The sequence below is a fragment of the Pezoporus flaviventris genome, unplaced genomic scaffold, assembly GCF_033815535.1.
Source record: "Pezoporus flaviventris isolate CSIRO_AGI_PZ_B2104156 unplaced genomic scaffold, CSIRO_AGI_Pfla_v1 ptg000002l, whole genome shotgun sequence".
NCBI lineage: Eukaryota > Metazoa > Chordata > Aves > Psittaciformes > Psittacidae > Pezoporus > Pezoporus flaviventris.
Window position 1 is genome coordinate 42,655,287 of NW_026892550.1, and position 21,093 is coordinate 42,676,379.

Here is a 21,093-nt window from a genome sequence, read left to right on the forward strand (position 1 = left end):
GGCTTGTCTTGAAACTGAACTGGCAATGCTCCTCTGCTGTTAGCGGTACAACATAACCGACACCTCTCCCACACCTCAACCCCAAACCAGGAACTGGGAGCCAAAGCCACTTGCAGCACATGTCCAGCTGTCACTGTACCTTAAATAACTAAATATAAACTGCCAGTGCCGCCACCAGGCATGACCCATCAACTCCAAAAGAGAGAAGAGATGGTCATTATGTCAAGCAGGCAGTTCATGTGCCAGAAATAATGCCAAGTTAATTCTATCCTGTGGCTAATCAAAAGCACAGGTTTGGGCTGAGTGATGTTGCACTGGATTGCATTTAAACCAAATCAGTTTGCAAACTCCTCACAGCTCAGGCACACAGAGAGATGTAGTAAGTGGCAGGCACAGTGGTAAAGAAAAGCAATGTGATGGTAGGGTTGCAGAAGATGTGTTTGCCAAATGCCAGCTTTAGCTTGGGAGGTTAAGACTTCCTAAGTTTAAGAGCAAGTGAGTGTATGTGAAGAAAGTCGATGCCAATTTGCACATATGCATTTGGTTATTCTGCCTACGAAGGCAAGTGAAAAATCAACTGGAGTATCCGGGTACCTTTGGAAAAGAACTACAAGCCCTTACACAGCATACATGCCATTAGGTGTAGGGATTGCCAGATATCAGTCTCCGCTAAAAGACAATCCTGTAGACTCACACTAAAAGTACTTTCTCCAAAATGCCAAGTATAATGGCTAGCATCCCCTATTGCAATGTTTTCTTTTGTTTAGAGGTTGCATTTCAGGCCTGGGACTATTTTCCCACATCCCGCTCGTGCTGTGCAATTCCCTGAACTGAATTTAACCTTGGGAACCCACAACGAACACGACGCCTAAACGCTGTAGCTGCACGGCCCAAAACAACGGCAAAGGCCAAAGATTTCTGTAAAACCAGGCTGACCAGAGGGCACCCAACCCCTCAGCGAGGGGAACCGCTGCGTAAACGGCGCCGACTCCTCCATCGCCCTGGTTCATGAAAGTCCAGGCGCCTTTCACAAAGGTGAGCATTGCTCTCTCCTGGCGGGTACCGCTCACTGCAGCCCTCTCACCGCACACTCCCACACCACTCGCAGGTCTCGAACCTACGACCTCAGCCCGCACCACAAGATCCGTAAATCCCACCTCCATCAGGTCCCGCCCCCGGGCCTTTATCTGCTCCGCCTCTTGCGCGCGCGAGTCTGTGCCCGCGCCTTCGCGATGCGTCACTTCCGTTGCGGCGCGGGGCAGGTGCCGGAAGTCTCTCCATAGCGGTGTCGGAGTGCGGTGGTGGTGGTGTTCGGTGCTTGCCGGCGCCATGGTGGAGGTGAGAGGCCGGAGGGGGTTCGGTTACCTCCAGTGGGTACCTTGCGTGGTCCCTGCCTTGCCGTTGAGTCGTGCCGGGAGGGACTAGGGAGCGCTGCTGGGGCGGCGGGGCGGCTTGGGCCCGTGATGGGGGGGAAGCCGGCGGGGACTACCGAGCACCTCAGCGCACCCCCACTTCGACCTCGGTGTGAAAGCGCCGCTGTGGTGATAGACCACGGCTGTCCCTCTGCCTTCCTAGCCCCTGCCGCGGGGACAGCGAGTGGGGCGCCGGTGTGAAGGCTGCCGGGCGCGGGTTTCGGGCGGGAGTAAGCGGCAGGCAGCAGTTTTGATTTGAAAGACTTACGCCGTATGCGGTATTTGTGCTGGGAAATGGTGTTGTGATTCCCAGCCTCCGGTGACTTATTGGCTTGGTCAGCTAGCCAAAGAAACGGAATCCGGCCTGTGAGGGCTTGGAAGTGAAATCATGGAGAAAGCCACTGTTTTTACGGACCCTGGAATAGTTACTGTGGAGTGAACATCATGCATTTCTAAAAGCATGTAGTGTTGTCAGGAGCATGTACGAAGATGCAGACACTGCTGCTGTATGTAACGGTAGCAGGGCTTTTTTTTACAAAAGAATGTTTGTCAGAAAATATTTGAAATGCTTTTTCCCTACTGGGGAGGTGTTGTGTTACCTAGTACTCGTGTTGATTTCAACAGCTGCTGTTGTTGAATAGTAATTAGCTTCTATTATTCTAATCTCTTTCTTCAGATGTATGAAATTCCTAATCCTACTCTAAATGTTTTGGCTTGTTTTTTTTTCTCCTGTTTAATACCTGGAGATTGTAGGAAAGTATTGAGCTAGAGCAGCAAACTTTGTGTAGCTGCTACTGAGTCAGGAAGCTAATAGCCACTGCAAAATGGGCTGGTAAGTGGCCAAACAACTTTGAAGGCAGGAAAACAAAACTTACAGATAACTAAATAGGGAAAGCGCTTGTGTAGTGATTCTTGAAGGCTGGGCAGTGCCAGAAGTTATTCAAGTAGCTTCCAATTTGTTGCTGTTTTTTGTGTGACATACAGAACGTACAGTCATGCAAAGAGTTTTGGCTTTGTACCTGAGCAAGCAGGCTCAGATTTACAATGATTTTTTTTTTTTTCCATTGGGAGGAAAATATTAGCAAGAAATTACTTGTGCTGTTAATAAGTAAAAAGCCTCTATAAATTAATAGCTTTAACCTTGCTTGTTAGTTTCTGGATGGGAATTGTAAGTATGTTTTGCTCATAGTAACAAATGAATATTACAAAAGGAAAACAAGTTTTGTCAGGTTTTATCCCAAGTTTTCTCTTAGTAAACTGCCGTGTTTATGTAAGGTGTCACAGAAACTGGTGATTGCTCTTGTTCTTTTTCTGGTGGTAGTGAAATAAAACTTACAGAACTGTTTTCAGAATTCGTTATTTTATTGCCTGCTTACAAAAACAGAATGTGAAAGGAGGAGGGGGAAAAAGCTTGTACGCTCATGGAGCTGTTTTGTAGATGCCAGTGCAGAAAGCCTGATCAAAGTTTTTGGCAGTTTTCAAGAAAGGGATTGTTATTTTGAGTAAATGATAAATTAACAATTAACAGCTAAACATAATTTTCTAGTTTCCAAGATGAGTGGTGTTTTCTGTGAACTAAACAGTGCTATGTTATCTAATGGGACTGAAGTCTGGAAATTGCTACTTGGTTTAACCTGTGTTTCAGTTTTTCATGTAATTATAATCAAATGTGTTTAAATGTTCTTTTCTTTCCTCTTAGGAAGTCCAAAAGCATTCTGTGCATACACTTGTGTTCAGATCTTTGAAGAGGACTCATGATATGTTTGTAGCTGATAATGCCAAGCCTATCCCATTAGATGATGAAAGGTAAGTACTGCACTCAGTCAGGTTTTAACCTGTTAGCGATTGCTCCATCCAAGTCAGAAGTTCAGAAGGTTCTGTAGAGTTAACAAAGTAGTCTTAAGGGGAAAAAAAATACCATAAAGTGAGTCATATAAAGTCTCTCAGATCTTTCAAAACTTAGTAACAACAAAAATCAGGGTTTATTCAGGATTGTGCTTTACTCTCCCAACAGTCACAAAGTAAAGATGGCAGTCAAGTTACGTACGGAGTATGGCTCAGTATTACACATGCCTACTCTTAAAGAAAACTTGAGAGAAAAAGGAGGTCCAAACACCGGGGATCCTTATGGACACAAACAGTACTCTGGAAATCAAGGTTAGTTTGCTTTTAAGGGTATATTTGTCCTTTCTTTTGTAACAGCCTCACTGATGTATAATCCAAAGAATGCAGTACAGTGTTAATCCATTGGTAATAAATGTGGAAAACAAAATACTTTTTTTATTTATTTTTTATTGTTTCATATTTTTCTTGCTACGGTCCATAGGAGTCAAGTGATTCAGAACAAGGAGGAAATTTGTTTTAACAAGGAATAATAGGCTGCTGTGAAGGTTTTACACTGATGCATTAGTAAAAAGAGCAAATTTTATGGTAACATTAGTGTAAGCTATACTTGGGTGTTAGAAAGATGAGTAATATATTTCTCCTTTTTACATATTCATGATGGTCAAGGGCGTGTTTATTTGGTTGGGGTTTGTTTTGGTTTTGTTTTTATTTTGTTTCATAACATTTTTTCATGCTTCCTTTAGCTCTGCGACTATGAAACCAGAAAATTATATTAAATCTGTAGGCTTTTTTTCAACCGATGTTTGGTTATATATAAAATCTGTATGTAATAAGTAGATCCCATATGGAAACTTCTCTTCTAAAGAGTGCCAAATGCCACCTTATTTCAGTTAAGATTTGTTGTTTTTTTTCTCAAGGTACTTTATGTGGGAGTATTCTGAAATATGTTGAGAGATAATGAAAAATCTTTAAAGAAAAAGAAAAACTTTTCTTTTCTGATACCATAGACAACCAGTTGTCTTTACTAGCTTACATTTCAGATACCAGTGCTATTTGTGTACTTGAATTCTTTTCTATGATTGCTGCTACAAAAGGCATCTTTGACAGTATGAAGATTTTTCTCTTGAGAGTCCCTCTTGATAATGGGTATCCTCACCATTTAAAAAATTATTTTATTTTTTTTACTATTGAGTTTTAGAATACAGAGGTAATTGGAACAAATGAAATTAAAATAAAAATGCTTGTGTAGTACACTAGAAGTGATTGTTAGTTTCTTCTACTGCTGTTTTGATTTATTTCCTGTTTGAGTACATCATTTGCAGTATGAGATGTAATTATTAATACAACATTTTGTTGCTTTTCAGGACAAGAACTTGAATATTTGATAACTGGCACACATCCATATCCACCCGGGCCTGGTAAGTAAAATTCTGTGTGTGCCGGGGTTTTTTGCCTCCATCCTAGCAGGAGCAGTCTTTCTCTTGCTGTGAATCCGTATCTTATAGTAGTGGGAAATGCAGTTGAAGACTTTCATGGTATTGATGCAGATAGTTTTGTGACTGATAGGAAGGAGGAGGATCTAGGTACAGATGCTGTGTCTTCTCACTGAGCCTCAGTGAATATAAGCTTGCTGTGAGGTAGTCATTCATTTCTATGAGGTTTCACCTTCTGTGGTAACATTATGACAAAAATGTTTTAGAAATCTGCTCTTTGATATTGTGGTCCTCTTTCTCTGGGAGACTTTTCCCTGAGAAAGAGACATTAGGTCTAATAATTTGTGTCATTTGGTTTTGTCTGTGCTTGGAAGGGTTATGTTTCTATGTTGTTACATTGGCCATTGCTAATTGTCACTACTGTTTTATTTTTTTCAAGGTGTGGCTCTGACAGCAGATACTAAGGTACAGAGGATGCCTAGTGAATCTGCAGCACAGTCCTTAGCTGTGGCACTTCCTGCTTCTCAATCCAGGTACTGATGTGTTACTTCATTAACACTTTTCTACGGGGATTTCAAGGCAAAATACTGAAGTCAGAATAGGAGCTACTTTGAGTATTTTTTATGAACTCATTTATGAAATGATTAAAGAAACTACTTTTAGTGTGGTCAGGCGTCATTTTTCTGTGCCCTACTGTTTTCATGGAAAAGAAAAAATGAGGCTTTGTTTGTGGATGTCTTTTACCTTGAGGTGGTCAGTCACAGGAGCAGGTTGCCCAGAGAGGTTGTGGAGTCTCCATTCTTGGAGGTGTACAACGCTCAACTGGATGTAGCCCTGCGATAACTTATTGTTTAGTAAAAGAAAGTTGATTCCAATCCATCAATCATTTTCATTCAACCTAGGTTGGATGCAAGTCGAACAGCTGCTGGTGTGGGTGATATTTACAGACATGCTGGAATATCTGAGCGTTCACAGCCTCCTGGGATGTCTGTGGTGAGTTGCACATCTAATGTGAAAAGTATGTAGTATTCACCAGATTTGCTTCTGGATACATTTGTGTGTTGTGTGGAAATCTCCTGACTGACTAAACATAATCAGTGTTGAGATGTCACAGCAAGAAGGCTTTAGGTTCTAGGTAAGGAGGTAAGTTATAAAACATAAGAGTAACCTTCCTTTTGACTTACAGGCTATGGTGGAAGCTGGTGGAAACAAAAATTCAGCATTAATGGCAAAGAAGGCTCCAACCATGCCCAAACCTCAGTGGCATCCGCCTTGGAAACTGTACAGAGTAAGTTACAAATACGTGAATATGAACATGCACATAAAAGTAAATGAGTATTTAATGTTCTATGAAGACCTCAAAGCATAATTTTCCTTCTCATTCACAAAAATTAAATCAAATTAAAAGTGATCACAGCTAAGTTGCATATGTACACTTCCTTAAATAACAAAGAGGTTAAATTACGAACATCATTCTATATGGCAAATTTTTTTGTAAACATTGTAAATTTTACCCTTATATTTACTTACGTGTAGCTGTGTTGTGATAAATTTGTTATAGAGTTTGTTTTTTCTAGTGTGATTCTTTGATAGAGGAACCTAAAGGCAAAGTGCAAAATTTGAAACTGATAACATGTTCAAGAAATACTGTTAATGCAGTAAAATTGTCACCAGAAACACTTAAAGGCAGTCACTGAATCAGCAAGACTTCTTTTACTTGATATGAAAATGGGGAGAAGAGCTGAATACTTAAATTACAAATTATCTCTGTGGTTTAGATTGGTTGACTTCTAGTCTTGTCTTTTAATTACTCTAATTTGCCTTTTAATTTTCTTAGCCATTCCCCCCAAATCTGATACCATCTTCAAATGTTTTGGTGATAAGTATGGCAAAGGAGCTGAGTTGAAGAGAAAATCTCTAAGCATGTGTATCTGTTCAGATCTTTTTAACTTTTCAGGTGCATCTGTTTGAACATGTACCTTTTTTTCTTAAGGGGCTGATTCTTACTATGAAATTTGAGCAATTTGATATTTTGTATTGGTTGTGTATTTTTATGTGAATCATAGAATCATTAGGGTTGAAAAAGAACTTAAGATCATCTAGTTCCAACCCCCCTGCCGTGGGCAGGGACACCTTACACTAAATCATATCACCCAAGGCCTCGTCCAGCCTGGCCTTGAACACTGCCAGGGATGGAGCATTCACAACCTCCCTGGGCAACCCATTCCAGTGCCTCACCACCCTAACAGGAAAGAATTTCCTTCTTATATCCAACCTAAGCTTCCCCTGTTTAAGTTTTAACCCATTACCCCTTGTCCTGTCACTACAGTCCCTAATGAAGAGTCCCTCTCCAGCATCCCTATAGCCCCCTTCAGATACTGGAAGGCTGCTATGAGGTCTCCACGCAGCCTTCTCTTCTCCAGGCTGAACAGCCCCAGCTTTCTCAGCCAGTCTTCATACGGGAGGTGCTCCAGTCCCCTGATCATCCTTGTGGCCCTTCTTTGGACTTGTTCCAACAGTTCCATGTCCTTTTTATGTTGAGGACACCAGAACTGCACACAATACTCCAGGTGAGGTCTCACAAGAGCAGAGTAAAGGGGCAGGATCACCTCCTTCGACCTGCTGGTCACGCTCCTTTTGATGCAGCCCAGGATACGAAAGAAAGGGTCAACATTATGAATGTTAGGCTTTCCTGACACTGAAAAATCTTATGCTCTGGTATCAGAACTGGATTAGCAATTTTCATCTGAATGTAGCACCATGTATAGGCATTTAGATTTTCAGAAGAGTACTGAGTGCTGCATTAGTCATGAATCTTAAATTACTTTTTGAGATTAGCCTTTTTGAGAAAAGCACTTTAGCTCAAAGGAATACAGAGGTTTTCTAAATGTGGCAGTAGTGGAATGTGCTCTTCATAAAAATCAAAGCAAATGCCATGTGAAAAAAATTGCACCAAAATAAACCCATGAAAGATTTAAGATAAGTGAAAAATGCGTACTTGTTAAGGAACACTTTCTTTTCAGAGAGACTGTAAATACAATTGAAGTCACTGTATTAATTCTACATGTAAACGGTTTTAGTGGGAGTTTGCTGTTAAAATCCTTGCTCAGCATGAAGAAGCTTTTTCAGAAATAAAGCATAGATAGAATGGTAAATGTGGGTTTCATCTTGTCTGTTGCATTTTAACTGATCTCCCCAAGTTTGTGAAAGGTGAGGACCTCAAATAGGTCAGATAAACTATTTCTTAGATTTCTTCCCTGGAAATTCCTGTTTCTATTTTTAGACTAGGAAGAAATCTAGACAGCTATCTCAAATGTGGCTGTGGTCTTATCTGGTCAGAAGAATCCACTTTAGCTTTCCAAAGTATTTCTATCTAAGAACTTTTATTGTTTCAGATTTTTTTAAAATTAACTGTGTAACAGTGCATGAAATACAACATCCAGTGAAACCAAATACGGGGTTTGATGTTTAGCTGTTTGACTTCAGAGAAATTAAAGAGACAAGCGGCTGTAAACAAGCCCTGTGTTGGTAGAGCTTTCCTTATGAGATCTGTCTCCAGCATTTTGTTACCAGAAAGCTTCTGACGTATTATCCCTTATTTAGAGAAAAGGAGGTGGTAGTATGCTTTAACAAGTTCTTATATGGCAACATGATTTAATAGCTAAGATTTTATATAATTGTTCTTTATTTTTGTGTAAGTGGTATGAAGCAGCAAAAGGAACTTGTGCTTAAGTCCAGTCTTTCTCTGCAAAGCCTCAAGTGGTGAGCCACAGTGTTATGGACTGTCAAAGGACTTGAAAAGGTTGCATATAGGAACAGGATCTTTCTATATTGCAAGTTCCCAAAGTCTGTATGACTTCTAAATTTTCATTAGTTTCTTCATTTAACTAAAGTAGAAATCAAGCTCTCTTCAGATCTAATTTTACATTTGACTTTTTGGGGAGTATACATTTCCTGATGAGTACAAACGAATTCCAGTGCTGAGAAATGAAAGTTATACTGGCAGATGTATGTGTATTATTTCTTATTTAAAAAAAATTTATTCTTTCTAAAGGTTATCAGTGGTCACCTGGGCTGGGTGAGATGTATTGCAGTAGAACCAGGAAATCAGTGGTTTGTTACTGGCTCTGCTGACAGAACCATAAAGGTAAGAGGCTGGAAGAAATCGCTGACAAAGTTGAGGTGGGGGTGTTTAGCTTTTTGTTTTGTTATTTAAAAATGTCTTCAGCCCTTGGAAACAACTTCTTGCAACTCCTTGTAGCATAACTGCTTGCAGAATAATGAACTGCAGAGCAGTTTTTTTTAATTTATCACCTAGTCATAAAGGATTTGTGGAGTACTACTACTTCTTAAGATTTCATTTATTACATGGTAATAGCTGGAGGGCAAATGTCTATGTTACTGTAAGTTTTGATTTACAGTGCAGCAGGGTCACTTACATCTGGGCTGTTTACCCAGACTGTTACTAGATAGCTTTTACCTGTCTACCTCAAAACCCCTATTTTGATGCAGATCTGGGACCTTGCTAGCGGCAAATTGAAATTGTCTTTGACGGGACACATCAGTACTGTGCGAGGGGTGATAGTAAGTGCAAGAAGTCCATACCTCTTTTCTTGTGGAGAAGACAAACAAGTGAAATGCTGGGATCTTGAGTACAATAAGGTAAGCTAGTTTCTTTAATTTGAATTAATTGGTGGTGTCAAATATAAAAATCAAAGCATTTAGAAAATTCTTTCAAATATCAAGTTAGCATGTGTGCATTTTTTTTACTCATCTAGGTTATTAGGCATTACCATGGTCATCTCAGTGCTGTGTATGGTTTAGACCTGCATCCAACAATAGATGTACTGGTAACGTGTAGTAGAGATTCAACAGCACGAGTAAGTATAGCATTGTTACTTTTTAATATCTTGGTATGTCAGTGTTTCAACATCTTCCATTTGTAAAAGTTAACATGAAATCAAGATGAAAATACTAAGATGATTTATTTTAGCTTTGTCTTCCGTTGTTGATAAAACTCAAGCCTGAATACACAAAAATGCAGTGTCACTTTAAGATAAGGTTTTATTTCTTAATTTAGTGGGTAGACCTCATAGTGTTTATATAGGATTGCTTAGCATTTAGAAGGGTAGTATGGCTTTATGGTGACTTCAAGTTATTTGTATGTTTAAAAATTCAGTGGCAGGCTTCCTGCTCCCCTTGCAGTTTTCCAGCTGAGGCAACTGTGTGATGAACTGTTGGATGAAAAAAAATACAACCTAAATACTTTTTAATCTGTAGAACTATGGCAAGGAATTCATGTAATCAATGACAGTGCCTAAGATACATTGAATGTGCACCTCTTACTGACCTCTGACATACTTACTGTAAATTCATAGATCTGGGATGTAAGGACAAAAGCCAGCGTGCACACACTATCGGGACACACAAATGCAGTAGCAACAGTGAAGTGCCAGGCTGCAGAACCACAAATTATTACAGGTATGGTGGGCTTATAGGTTACTTCACAAGTAACATGATTGAAAAACCTAATAATTTTTGTATGTGCTCATTAATTATGTGAGGTTCATAATGCAATCCTTGTTAAGTTACTTAATTTCTCTTATTAGTTTTCTGTTGAAAATAGTCAATGCTGTGGTTATTTCATGCTGTTATGTTTATTAAATTGTATGTTTAAGCAAATATAGATGTACATTGCTAGAATATTTTTCTGCACTTTGTTTCTGGTGTTTACTTTTTCTGTTGTACTATGAATTGAGACTTGCCTTCTCTGTGATATATCACAGTTCTCCCAAATGAAGTTAAGACGTGTCTGGTACCATGGTAAAATATTGTTTATCTTCTTTCCCATTGCATAAAAATTCAGCTTTGCTGTGTAACTTAGCTCTTAAATTTCAAACGGTGTAAAAAGACCACTACAACCCAGCATCTTCTTCACCTACAGAGGCATTTAATAGAATATTTTTGTAACAAGCATGGTGTTTTTGTCTTTTTTGCATATAAGGTTTTGGCTGCCTTGTCAAAATAATAACGGTGATAGAATCAATATGATGGTTGCTACTACTTCTTGTTTTCATTGTAGGCAGTCATGATACTACCATACGGCTCTGGGATTTAGTGGCAGGAAAAACTCGTGTTACTTTAACAAATCACAAGAAATCTGTTAGAGCAGTAGTGCTACACCCAAGACAGTAAGTTTTCCTCATTCTTTTACACTTTCGCAGTTCAGAACATTGCGTGGTGACAGAAAGCCAATGTGAGTGATGATTTAGAATGGTAGGGCATAATAATGTGGAAAAACTTGTGAGCTTAGAATGCTGTAAAAAGTACGTATATCAGTTCTCAAATACCTTTTACTACATTGATTGTGCTCCCCAGGCATTGCTGTACATTAGCAATCCTGAGAATGTGTTACATCCCACAGAATTTCTTATATATGTGCCTTTGAAGTCATTGAAATCAGTGACACAGTAAGGCTAATGATAAAGGTGTAACTAAATGATTGTTAGCAGAAAGTGAAGTCGGTTTGTAGAATGATGCATGTGTGAATAATGCTAAAGGAGACAGGGATTAATACAAAGTGGGGGTTTTGAATATGTGGTTCTCTGCACAAAACATTCCAGTCTAACTGATCTTAAAAAGAAACTTCTTGAGCTTAGTCTTTGAAGCAGGTGTTGTTGGAAGTGTTCTCAATTTAGATGCTATATTTTGATGCATCAGCAGTTGCCTGTTTGAATAAATACACATTAAAACAATGCAGAAAAGGAATTCAAATAGAACTATAATACTTCACTTCTAATATTTTAAAATTCTGTCAATGCAGAAATTCAGAATCTTTAATATTAATAAATTCTGACCAATCTGTGCGTCTTAAAAATTGCGATGGTCTTACGCTATGCCTGTTAGCTGGACCAGAGAAAAACCCTAATTTTACTTACATTCTGAAAAACAGTCTGGTTTCAGATTCATCAGTTGTACCTCTTTGGAACTAAACTTGAACAGGTTTTATCAAGCTATAGCAGCTGTCAGCCTAGTATATTTTTTATATTTTAGTATTTCTGTTTTTTTAAAAAGGTCTAGTTCTTTTCCTAATTATTTTTTTAGTTGAAGGGTATATTGAATAGACAGCAAATGGCTTAGACGTTGTGTCAATTGAAAATATTCCTACAGGGTTTTGTATGTGCTACCCAAATAACAGTGTAACTCCTTGCACATACTAAAATGAGGGAATTGCTTGTTTTAGGGTAACTCGGTAAAACAAGTTGTCTTTCATAGTTCACTTTTTTGCAGTTCTTTATCTTTGGTTGTATAGTTTTGAATGACTAACCAATAGTGGGATTTGTTTTGTTTCGGGTGTGCTGCTTTTTTTTCCTTTGGTACCTTTGCTGAGGGTGCACTTAAACCTGAAAATTTGCCAGAATAACAATTGAGAAGAACTTAGTGTGCATTTTTAATATTTGTTGGCATATTAACACTCTATATGGCATAGGACTAATAAATTTTAGGTAGTCTATGGAACAGAAAGAAAACAGTACAAATAGGTAATTCATGACGTCATAAATTTGCTTCATTTTATGTGAAGTAAAAATGTCAGAAAAGCAGTTTGAAGTAACTTTGAAGCTAGCATTTAACAGCAGTTTCAGTGAAGGATGTCTGCTATACCTACAGCTGTTTTGAATTTCAACATACTGTGCTTATTTTCTTTCAGTTACACATTTGCGTCTGGTTCTCCAGATAATATTAAGCAGTGGAAATTCCCAGATGGAAATTTCATTCAGAACCTGTCTGGTCACAATGCTATTATCAACACACTGGCTGTAAATTCCGATGGTGTTCTGGTCTCAGGAGGTAAAAATGAGAAACAAATGCTTGTATTTCCCCTTTACACTCCTCTACAATGGCTGGAGGTCCTTAGACAAAGATGCTAGCTGAGATGTCCTTTATCTGGGCCTATAAACGTGCTACAGCATACAATTTCATAGTCAGTAGGGCCACTTTTATCTTCTTGGATGTTACCGAGCTGCATGCACAAAAATGTATTTGAAGTTACATTTAATGTGCTGCAGGGAAGAGGTTTCCTCTTCTCACCTGACTGCTTGTGCAGGGCTCCAGATTTCACCTTCTGTGATCTCCTGATGATTAGAATTCCCTCAGGAGTGGTGTGGAAACTGGGAGCTGCCTCAGAGAGCAGCTAAAGAACCTGGTGTCTCTGTTAGTAACAAGTTGATGCAGTGAGAATGGGTAGAGCATATAGAAACATCTTGCCCAGGCTTGCTGTACCATTTAAATGTGAACTCTTCCTTGGTCCTTATGCAGCACAAATGGACTGGTTCTGTTGTCTTAAGGTTTCCTGCACACGTTTTCTGATGTTACTTTGATTGTTCAAAAGATTGATGGCTAATCTCCAAATATTACTGTGAATCAAACCCATGTTTACTTAGCAATATTATGTGTTCAAACGTTCAGAAATTAAGAAACTAGTCCTTTGGCTCCAGTGCTTATGGGAGGATTTTATGTCTATTGTGACACACGGATTTAATTTTTTCATTCAAAAGGTTCCAGAATTTAATAATAATCTGATACATTATTGTTTAGCGGTCTGTGAGCCCCCGACCTCTTGGAGCTATTAGTTTGCTTTCATGTATCTGTGTTGGGGTAGCAGAAGAATCCCAAATGCTTACTGTGTCTGATCATGAATAATTTTATGTCAGAACAGTTACCTCATTGTAGGTAGCATTTTTCTGTATATTAGTTATCCAAGCACTGTTATAGAATTATTTTGTTGGAAGTATGTGTTACTTAAACCGTAGTTTGTGAAATTTGAGTTCTGTGTTTGTACAAGACAAAGTACATACATAGATGTCCAGTTGCCCGCTGGGTTTAAACCATGACAGTAGACTTTCTTTCAAAAAAAGCTTGTCACTAAAAAAGCTTTTAGAAATCCCAATAGGAAGACGGTGTGTTTTTAATGTAGATGTTGTTATAAACAGGGAAGGAATAAACAGTGTGGAAAAAGAAAGTGCTAATTTTACAGCTTGAGAGCTCAGCTCTAGAGTAACAGTTCAGGATTGCATGGGAGTTTAAACCCAAATCTCTGAGGTCCTAGAGCAGTTGCTTAATTACGAGATTGTCCTGGGAGAGCTCTAGCAGAGAAAAGTGAATTAAGAGGCCAGGCTGTGGTGTTCCACATAACTTGCAGAGCATGAGTTTTTATGTCTCAGTTTTGCTTGTCTAATACTTTGGCTAGTTGCGAGCAAGGAGAGGACTCAATTCACAGCATCGCACATGATAGCTTAAGATGCGTTCCATGAGTTTACATGATAGTTACAAAAAAACGTATGTGTGTTTGTAACCAGAGAATAACAAGAAAAGTAACTGAAGCTACACTGTGGAATTAGATTTGGTCCCTGTTGGTCTCATTAGATACAGTATATCCTGTAGGCTAGGGATGTGGATAAGATGGAAATGTGCTAAGCAGGATTTGGAAGATAGCTGATAGTAAGTCACTTTACCCTGATTATGTTTTCAAGCATGTATAAATAAGTTGATGCTGAATTAAAATAAGTTGAGGTTACCTTAGGAACTGTAAAAACACCCTTCTTAGTTTGTTTTGGTTGTTTCGTTTTTTTTTTCTATCTCATAGCTGTGGAGCATTTTTTAATAGATCTGTTTTGGTTAGATAATGCTTTGGGAGGAGAGGTTGTTTTTTGTAACTGAAAAATTCCTTTGAGATCATCCTTGTGAATACAGAGCTCAGATTGCTATGAATACGCTGTAGCTGATGACAGTAGCAGTAATGCTGGCAGTGGTTTGAACTGGATTTGAAATAGAACCTCTGCAAACATTAAGCTATTTCCCATTACCGACTCCTTAATGTCTGTAATCTGTTTGACAGGATGATGTCTGTTCAACTTTAGTTGAGCTACTGAACAAGGAGCTTGATACTGAGAATGCCAGTCCTTGCTGTGCTTCCAAAGCACCTTGCTTCAGTTGCCATGTGATGTAGTGTGTCATCTCTCTGGGTTATCTAATACAAAGCTGGATGAGATTCTGAGGAAGCTTCTATCAGCCTTAAACAAGATCAGCCTTTCTTAACTGAGAAGGAAACTAGTAGAAAATAGGAAACCTTGTAGGCTCTACTGAGCTGTTCTGCGTGAATGTTATAGCTGATGTATTAATTACTTGTTCATGATACTGTTTTTAGAAAACTAGTAGAAATTAACTGGTTAAAAATACTGTTTCTTTGTTTTAGCTGACAATGGTACAATGCATCTTTGGGACTGGAGAACTGGATACAACTTCCAGAGAGTACATGCAGCTGTGCAGCCAGGCTCTTTGGACAGTGAATCAGGAATATTTGCATGTGTGTTTGACCAGTCAGAAAGCAGACTGCTAACTGCTGAAGCTGATAAGACCATCAAAGTATACAAAGAAGATGATACTGCGGTATGTCATAGTGGCTTTTTAATGTTATGCAGATCAATAAGAGACATGCACAGACTTGTGTAATCAATTTTATTGAAGTTTGGAAGCAATATGTTTGCAATAACATTAAGAGGACAGTAGCTAGTTTCTGCACTCCTAATTTTTTATTATATGCTATAGTACAAATAAGTGTCAGGCCTGTCAACTCTTCTGCAGAAGTCCCTTGTGATGAGGCTTGGAGAAATCTTAATACAATGATGCATACTGCATTTTAAAGCCAGTAGGGGACTGTGTGTGTTTGTATTGATTAAAACATGGGAATTTGAAAAAAGATTACATTTGAAAGATTTATTGTACTTCTGTATATGATTTAGATTAGTCATTTGCTTTGGCAATTTCTAGAGTAAATAGTCTATTTTTAAGCTGTTATTCTGAAATCCAGATCCATTTACTAATAGATAAGACAGAAGATTATTATATAGTTTATCAGCGTATGTCTTCGATATAAAGGATATAAGGATTTTCATTAAATCTTAGGATTTTTGCATTGAATTAGACTTGGAACAACTCTTAGGTCTGAAGGAATATGGACTATTTTATCCATTTTGTGACTGGGCAGAATGTAGACTCTGGCATCAGCCAGTACTGATGTTAATATTGCTGGAAGGACTGTCTCTGGAATTCATGTTCTTGTGCTTTGATCACTACAGTGTTGTTCCTGAAATGCCACTGGCAACCTGTTTTTTGTCCGTGTTGCAAAAAAAAAAAAACAAACCCACAGAATAAGTTTTGTCATGTACTTCAGACATTGGGATAAAGTTCCATATGGATAAATTAATTCCATAGTAGATTAGGTAATTACAATGTTACATATGTCATAGAGTATATATGCTATGTGAGTAATTTTAAACTAAACCCTAATTAGAGGTGAATTTTGTGTTAAAAAAAACCTTATGAGATTTTTCTTTTTTTCCTTTAGACTGAAGAAACTCATCCTGTCAGCTGGAAGCCAGAAATTATCAAGAGAAAGCGATTTTAGTGCAGCAGGATACTTATACTATAATTTTGTTTTGGCTTTCCTGAGAGCATTCAGTCACATTTTGCTCTGTCTAGAACAGCAGAGCAGGAAGTCAGCTAAGTCATTGCTATTTCAACATGTTTTATAATAAATCTTATTTCTCTTCCCTTTTGTATTTTTTTTTGTTTTGGTGTGATCCCAGCAAACCACTTGCAGCTGTTAACTTTCTTTCTGTGGAGCATGTATAGTTCATGAAAAGGATAGGTGTGCAGGTGGTTACTTTTTTGTATGAATCTGCTGAGTGTAGGTCTAAACATATTTTGATGAGCCAGGTTTTCTAAAAGACCTTTACTTGACTCCAGAAGTTAATTGCAAGTTCATGCATAGAAGCCATGTACTGGGAATTTGTTGATTGACACTTTTAGATTTTAGACCAGTATAGCTTAGTGTACATATGCTAATTGTATACTGCAATGAAACGGTATATATACTAAATTACAGAGTAACTGTAATCAAGAAAGGAGGAGGACAGTATAATAATGATGTAGTTTACCTTATAAACTCAGCCACTGAGCATTGCCAGTGCTGTATTATTGAATGAAATAGATCTTCAAAGTGTTTCTTTCCTTAGGAAAGCTTTCATATGCAACTACTCATTTCATTTCAGAGTGGACCTCCTATAGGAAGTACCACTGTCAAATCATACTGTTCACCATCGCCATAGTGTTAGGACCAGTTGACTTTCTTTGTAAACCACCTGTTTGGTTTTTTCAGTTATCTAAAGTATATATGACATTAGAGTACAGTTAACCTTTAAAACTGAGGTCTAAGAGGAAAAGCTCTTAAGTCATTCCAGCCTTAATTTTACATGTTGCTGTCTCCCCATGATCTTCTGAAGGAATTTAAAATATTTCTGAAAGATAATTTGTCCTCCTGAAGGGACAAATCTTTCATTGTGTTTACAAACAGTCACATAACATGCAGTAAACATAAAAGCCTCCTTGCTACAACTTTTCTGTGATGTATGTGATGCTCTGAAGCGCTTTCTATTCATGGGGGAGAGAAGTGTTAAAGCCATCAAGCCATCCAGTTGTTGGCAACTTTGCTAGCAGTTTTAATAGGTGCAGCAGCAAGTTTCATGCTGGGTAGGTCCTGAGAATTGTTCTGTGGCCGCAGCATTGATAGCAAGGAGTTCATAATAATTATTTCTGTTCTCTGTCAGTCTGACTTTTTTCAAGCCTGGAATTAATGTTGGAGAAATGACAGTTACTTGCAATGTAACTTACAAAAAGCTAGTAAAACTAGGTGTTGCTTAAATTACGAGAATTTTTGTCTTTTTTTTATGGTACTCAGGAAGTCTTCTACTTATAATTTGAATGTTTGACAATATCATTTTAAGGGATTCCATGCTGCATAAATACCTGATTTTTGGTTGACAGCTATTGTCTGAAGCATCTTTACAAAAGAGAGAGGGCCGTATTTGGTATTACAAGTTGGATTAAACATCTTTTATTTTGATAATTTGATTTTTTTCTAGATCTTTATTACAGCTGTTATGATGTTAACTAACGTAACAGGGGAAAACACAGATTGTGACTTAGATGTATTTTGTATTACTGCTAATACTTCGTTCCAGAAACCGTTGAATTATTGGTATTACACAAAAGTTTCTTGCTCACAGTGAAATCCCCTGAAGGTAACCAGAGTGGAGAGGAAGAGAGGAATAATGCACTTGAAAAGGGGTGGGATTGTGGGCGGGATTGTTGTGAGGTTTTTTGGTTTTGGGGGGAGTTGTTTTGTTGGAGTTTTTTTTAGTGTCTATTTCTTGTGACAATTTGGAGTCAGGAAGGGGAAATCAGAGATTTTGGCTTACAGTTCCAGCACATCTCTTCTCCTTTAAAAACTGCATTTATTCCACTATCACTTTGAAGATCGATCAGAAAGTCTCCTGCAGAACCTGTGCACAGGGTAAATATTTGGCTTGCAGAAAAGGCTACTCACTATTATTTAGAATAACACTTTTCCTTTTTGGTTCTATAATATGTTGTTCCAGTTCTAAATGTCTTTTTTCTTTAAAATTGTATTCTTTAACATTTGATTTGCATGTTCATTTCCATCCCAACAGTGTTTTTCTTCCGCTTGACAGTAATGTGAATAGCATCACGTATGTAGTATTCATGACATGTCTAAATTATTGGATTTCATTTAAGTTCTTCTCTAGTGCAAAGTGTGCCTGAATTTATACACATATATCTGTTTGTGGAGGATACACAGTGATATTAGATTTGTCCGTGTAAGTCACAAGGTAAAGCAAAATAGGAGGGTCTGGTCCACTGGATGTATTGTCCATGATTCTGGAAAGCGTCGCACTGCAATGTCAGTTAATAGGAGCCTAATCTCAGAAAACAATTGTAATTTATTTCATAAAATTTTGTTATCTTCTGTATATGATTAAATCATACACATTTCTACCACAAACCCTGAGTTTTGTTTTATACTCTACATAATTGCAGAGAAGAAAATGGTTTTTTTTTGTTTGTTTGTAACATAATTCAAAAAAGTGTAACTGGTAAAATTGAGAGTTTTTAAGATCACTCTTTGCTGTATACTGAAGCTTACAATGTAAACTATGGAGCTAGAATGCTGCCATTTGCTGGCAGCATGAAAATTGTGCAGAACGGTATGTGTTTGGCACCTTAAAGACCTACAGAAGTAAATCTTTAATAGCCAATTTCTTTTTAGTCCTGTTAGATAAAAATTAAAAGCGCTATGCCGGATTTAAGTGACAGCAGTTTAGCCATCAATAAAGCCTTCAATACAATATGATGTCTTTTTTTTTTTTTTCTATTTGGGGTTTTGTAGCTAGAAGAACGGAAAATAACTGTGTATTGAAAGTTAAAGTTATTTAGAATTAAAATGGATTGTTTCCCACAGTACAGTAACAAATACTCTTGCAGATCAGCTGTAATGGAGAGAAAGCATTGCTAGCTATTTTATGCACAGCTTCCTATTTGCATGAAAGGATTAGCAAAACAAATGCAGTATTGTTCATTAATTTTTCTCTATCGTGTTTAATTTTGGTATGTTTATGGGGAACAAATTAAAGGGGTATTTCTGTCTGTGGCACATAACCGAAAATTTTGTTGCAGTGAAATCAATGGGAGCTTAGCATTAATTTTGACTTTTTTTTCTTTTTTTTTCAAGTCAAGATTTCACTCAGTGGGGTGCTTTGGTTTTGATTTTGTTGTTTTCAAGTGAGTTGGAGAAACCATCAAGTCTGGCACATCATGTATGTAAGTACCCGCACAAGGTGCAGGGTTTTCATTTGTGCACAAGATGCATCATTCTTTTTTAGGTGGGGCTTCAAAATTATTAGTATACCAAAGAAAATGGTGAGGATTTGGAAACTGATGAATGCTGATAAGCCTGATCAGCTGAAAAAATGTCAGTTTGCAATTTTTCTGTAAATTTAATACTAGATTAGCAGGCCTTGAAACTAGTGTAAATATGACTTTCTGTGGAAGCTGTTCCATAAGCAGAATATGCAGGTGGTGAATCACTTCATTTCTTTGAAAGCAGGCAAACAGCTAAAATGAGCTTGGAGGCTGCATGAAGAGGGAGAAACGCTTCTTGACTTTTTTTTTTGTCTGTGGTTTGAAAACTTGGCAGACAGGGAGCTGAATTTCACTGGTGGTCATTTGGGTCACTTCTGGAAAACTCCATCTGATGCTACTTTAATGGCAGCAGCTAAGAAGCAGCTTTCTGGCTTAGTAGGACAGAAGCTGTCTGAAAACTGGCAAAAAAATGTTGAATGAAAAATGCATGGCCATCCCCGTCTAAAGATGATTCTTCCAAGAAAAGTATCAGCATTTTTCAAGTCGGTATCAGTACAAACACAAATTTTGATGTTGGAGATTACTTGAGAGGTTGTCCAGTAAAATGATCTAATCGGCATAATTTTCACATTAATTAGTATCTATTTACAAATTCCTGTGAAGCAATGCTTGGGTATTTTTAAGGATGTGTGGAAAACTCCATGGGATTTGCTTTAAATGGGAACTGTGAAGTTTCTAGGTGTGGATTTGCTTTTTTCAAAACATTCACTTGAAAATCTTTTCCATTATTTTGACTTTAGGGATTTGCAGGGTCAGCCCTTAGGTGTTAACTAGTTTCCTATTGCTGCTTGCATTGAAACTGTAATATTAGCTTTGTAGGGTTTAGTTTTGAACTTTAAAGTCAGTAACATTATAACTTCCTTCAGGTGCATGTTGTCACCAGGCTTTTGATAGTCTTTCTTTAGGTTTTTGTTTTGAATATAATAAGTACACAAGCCTCAAATGTGTATCTGAAGCATGGATTAATTGGGGCACTTTCCTGCAAATTAGACCTCAACAGTACACACAATAACTGAGCTAATTGTCTTCAGGTAAGGAAGACTGAAATCACTGACAAGAAAACTACAGCTGAAAATGAGAAATCTTAAGCTTGCACAGGCTTGGAAAAACTTTATGCTGCTGGGGTTTTTATTTTCTTGAAAAAAAAAACACACCTTGCACTTGTGCTTGAGAAGTGCAGGTAATGTACGTGGAACACTTGTTTCTACCAACCCTTTTTGCTTTATTTTTAGGGAGAGTAAGTGTCCCTGTAAGACACTTCACCTTTACTCCTTCTGCTGCAGGAAAAGCTCTTCAGCTTTTTTTTGGATGCTGCAAATGTTTGAGGATTTGTTTGGGTTTTCTTTTCAGCTGATGCATTGCTAGGAGGAGGGCTGAAGGGTTAAGCCCTCCAGAGCAAGGAAAAATCAATGCAAGATCAATATGAATTATGGATACCAAGGGCTACACCTAGAGAAGAGAGAGACCTCCTAGAGACCCAATAAGAAAGAGCTGTAATTAATGGAAATCTCTCAGGGAGGTGAAAAGGACAGTGGAAAAACAGAGTAGAGGAGACCAGAGCTATG

The 21,093-nt window shown here is 38.0% G+C and overlaps 1 protein-coding gene across 1 annotated transcript; it reads left to right on the forward strand.

The window, feature by feature from the left end:
* Positions 1 to 1,216: 1,216 nt before the first annotated feature.
* On the forward strand, positions 1,217 to 16,299 carry PLRG1 (pleiotropic regulator 1). The gene is made up of 15 exons (XM_061476156.1): positions 1,217 to 1,338; positions 3,112 to 3,218; positions 3,427 to 3,569; positions 4,622 to 4,675; positions 5,130 to 5,223; positions 5,593 to 5,683; positions 5,877 to 5,978; positions 8,745 to 8,837; positions 9,203 to 9,352; positions 9,469 to 9,570; positions 10,069 to 10,171; positions 10,773 to 10,881; positions 12,399 to 12,538; positions 14,943 to 15,136; positions 16,095 to 16,299. The coding sequence occupies exons 1-15, from the start codon at positions 1,330 to 1,332 to the stop codon at positions 16,152 to 16,154; spliced, it is 1,551 nt and encodes a 516-aa protein (XP_061332140.1). The 5' UTR covers positions 1,217 to 1,329; the 3' UTR covers positions 16,155 to 16,299.
* Positions 16,300 to 21,093: the final 4,794 nt, after the last annotated feature.

What these genes read in the sequence shown, in the direction of transcription:
- PLRG1 (XM_061476156.1), top strand. An exon ending in ATCCCATTAGATGATGAAAG is followed by an intron (nt 3,219 to 3,426) that starts GTAAGTACTGCA and finishes CTCTCCCAACAG; the next exon opens with TCACAAAGTAAAGATGGCAG. An exon ending in CGCCTTGGAAACTGTACAGA is followed by an intron (nt 5,979 to 8,744) that starts GTAAGTTACAAA and finishes TTCTTTCTAAAG; the next exon opens with GTTATCAGTGGTCACCTGGG.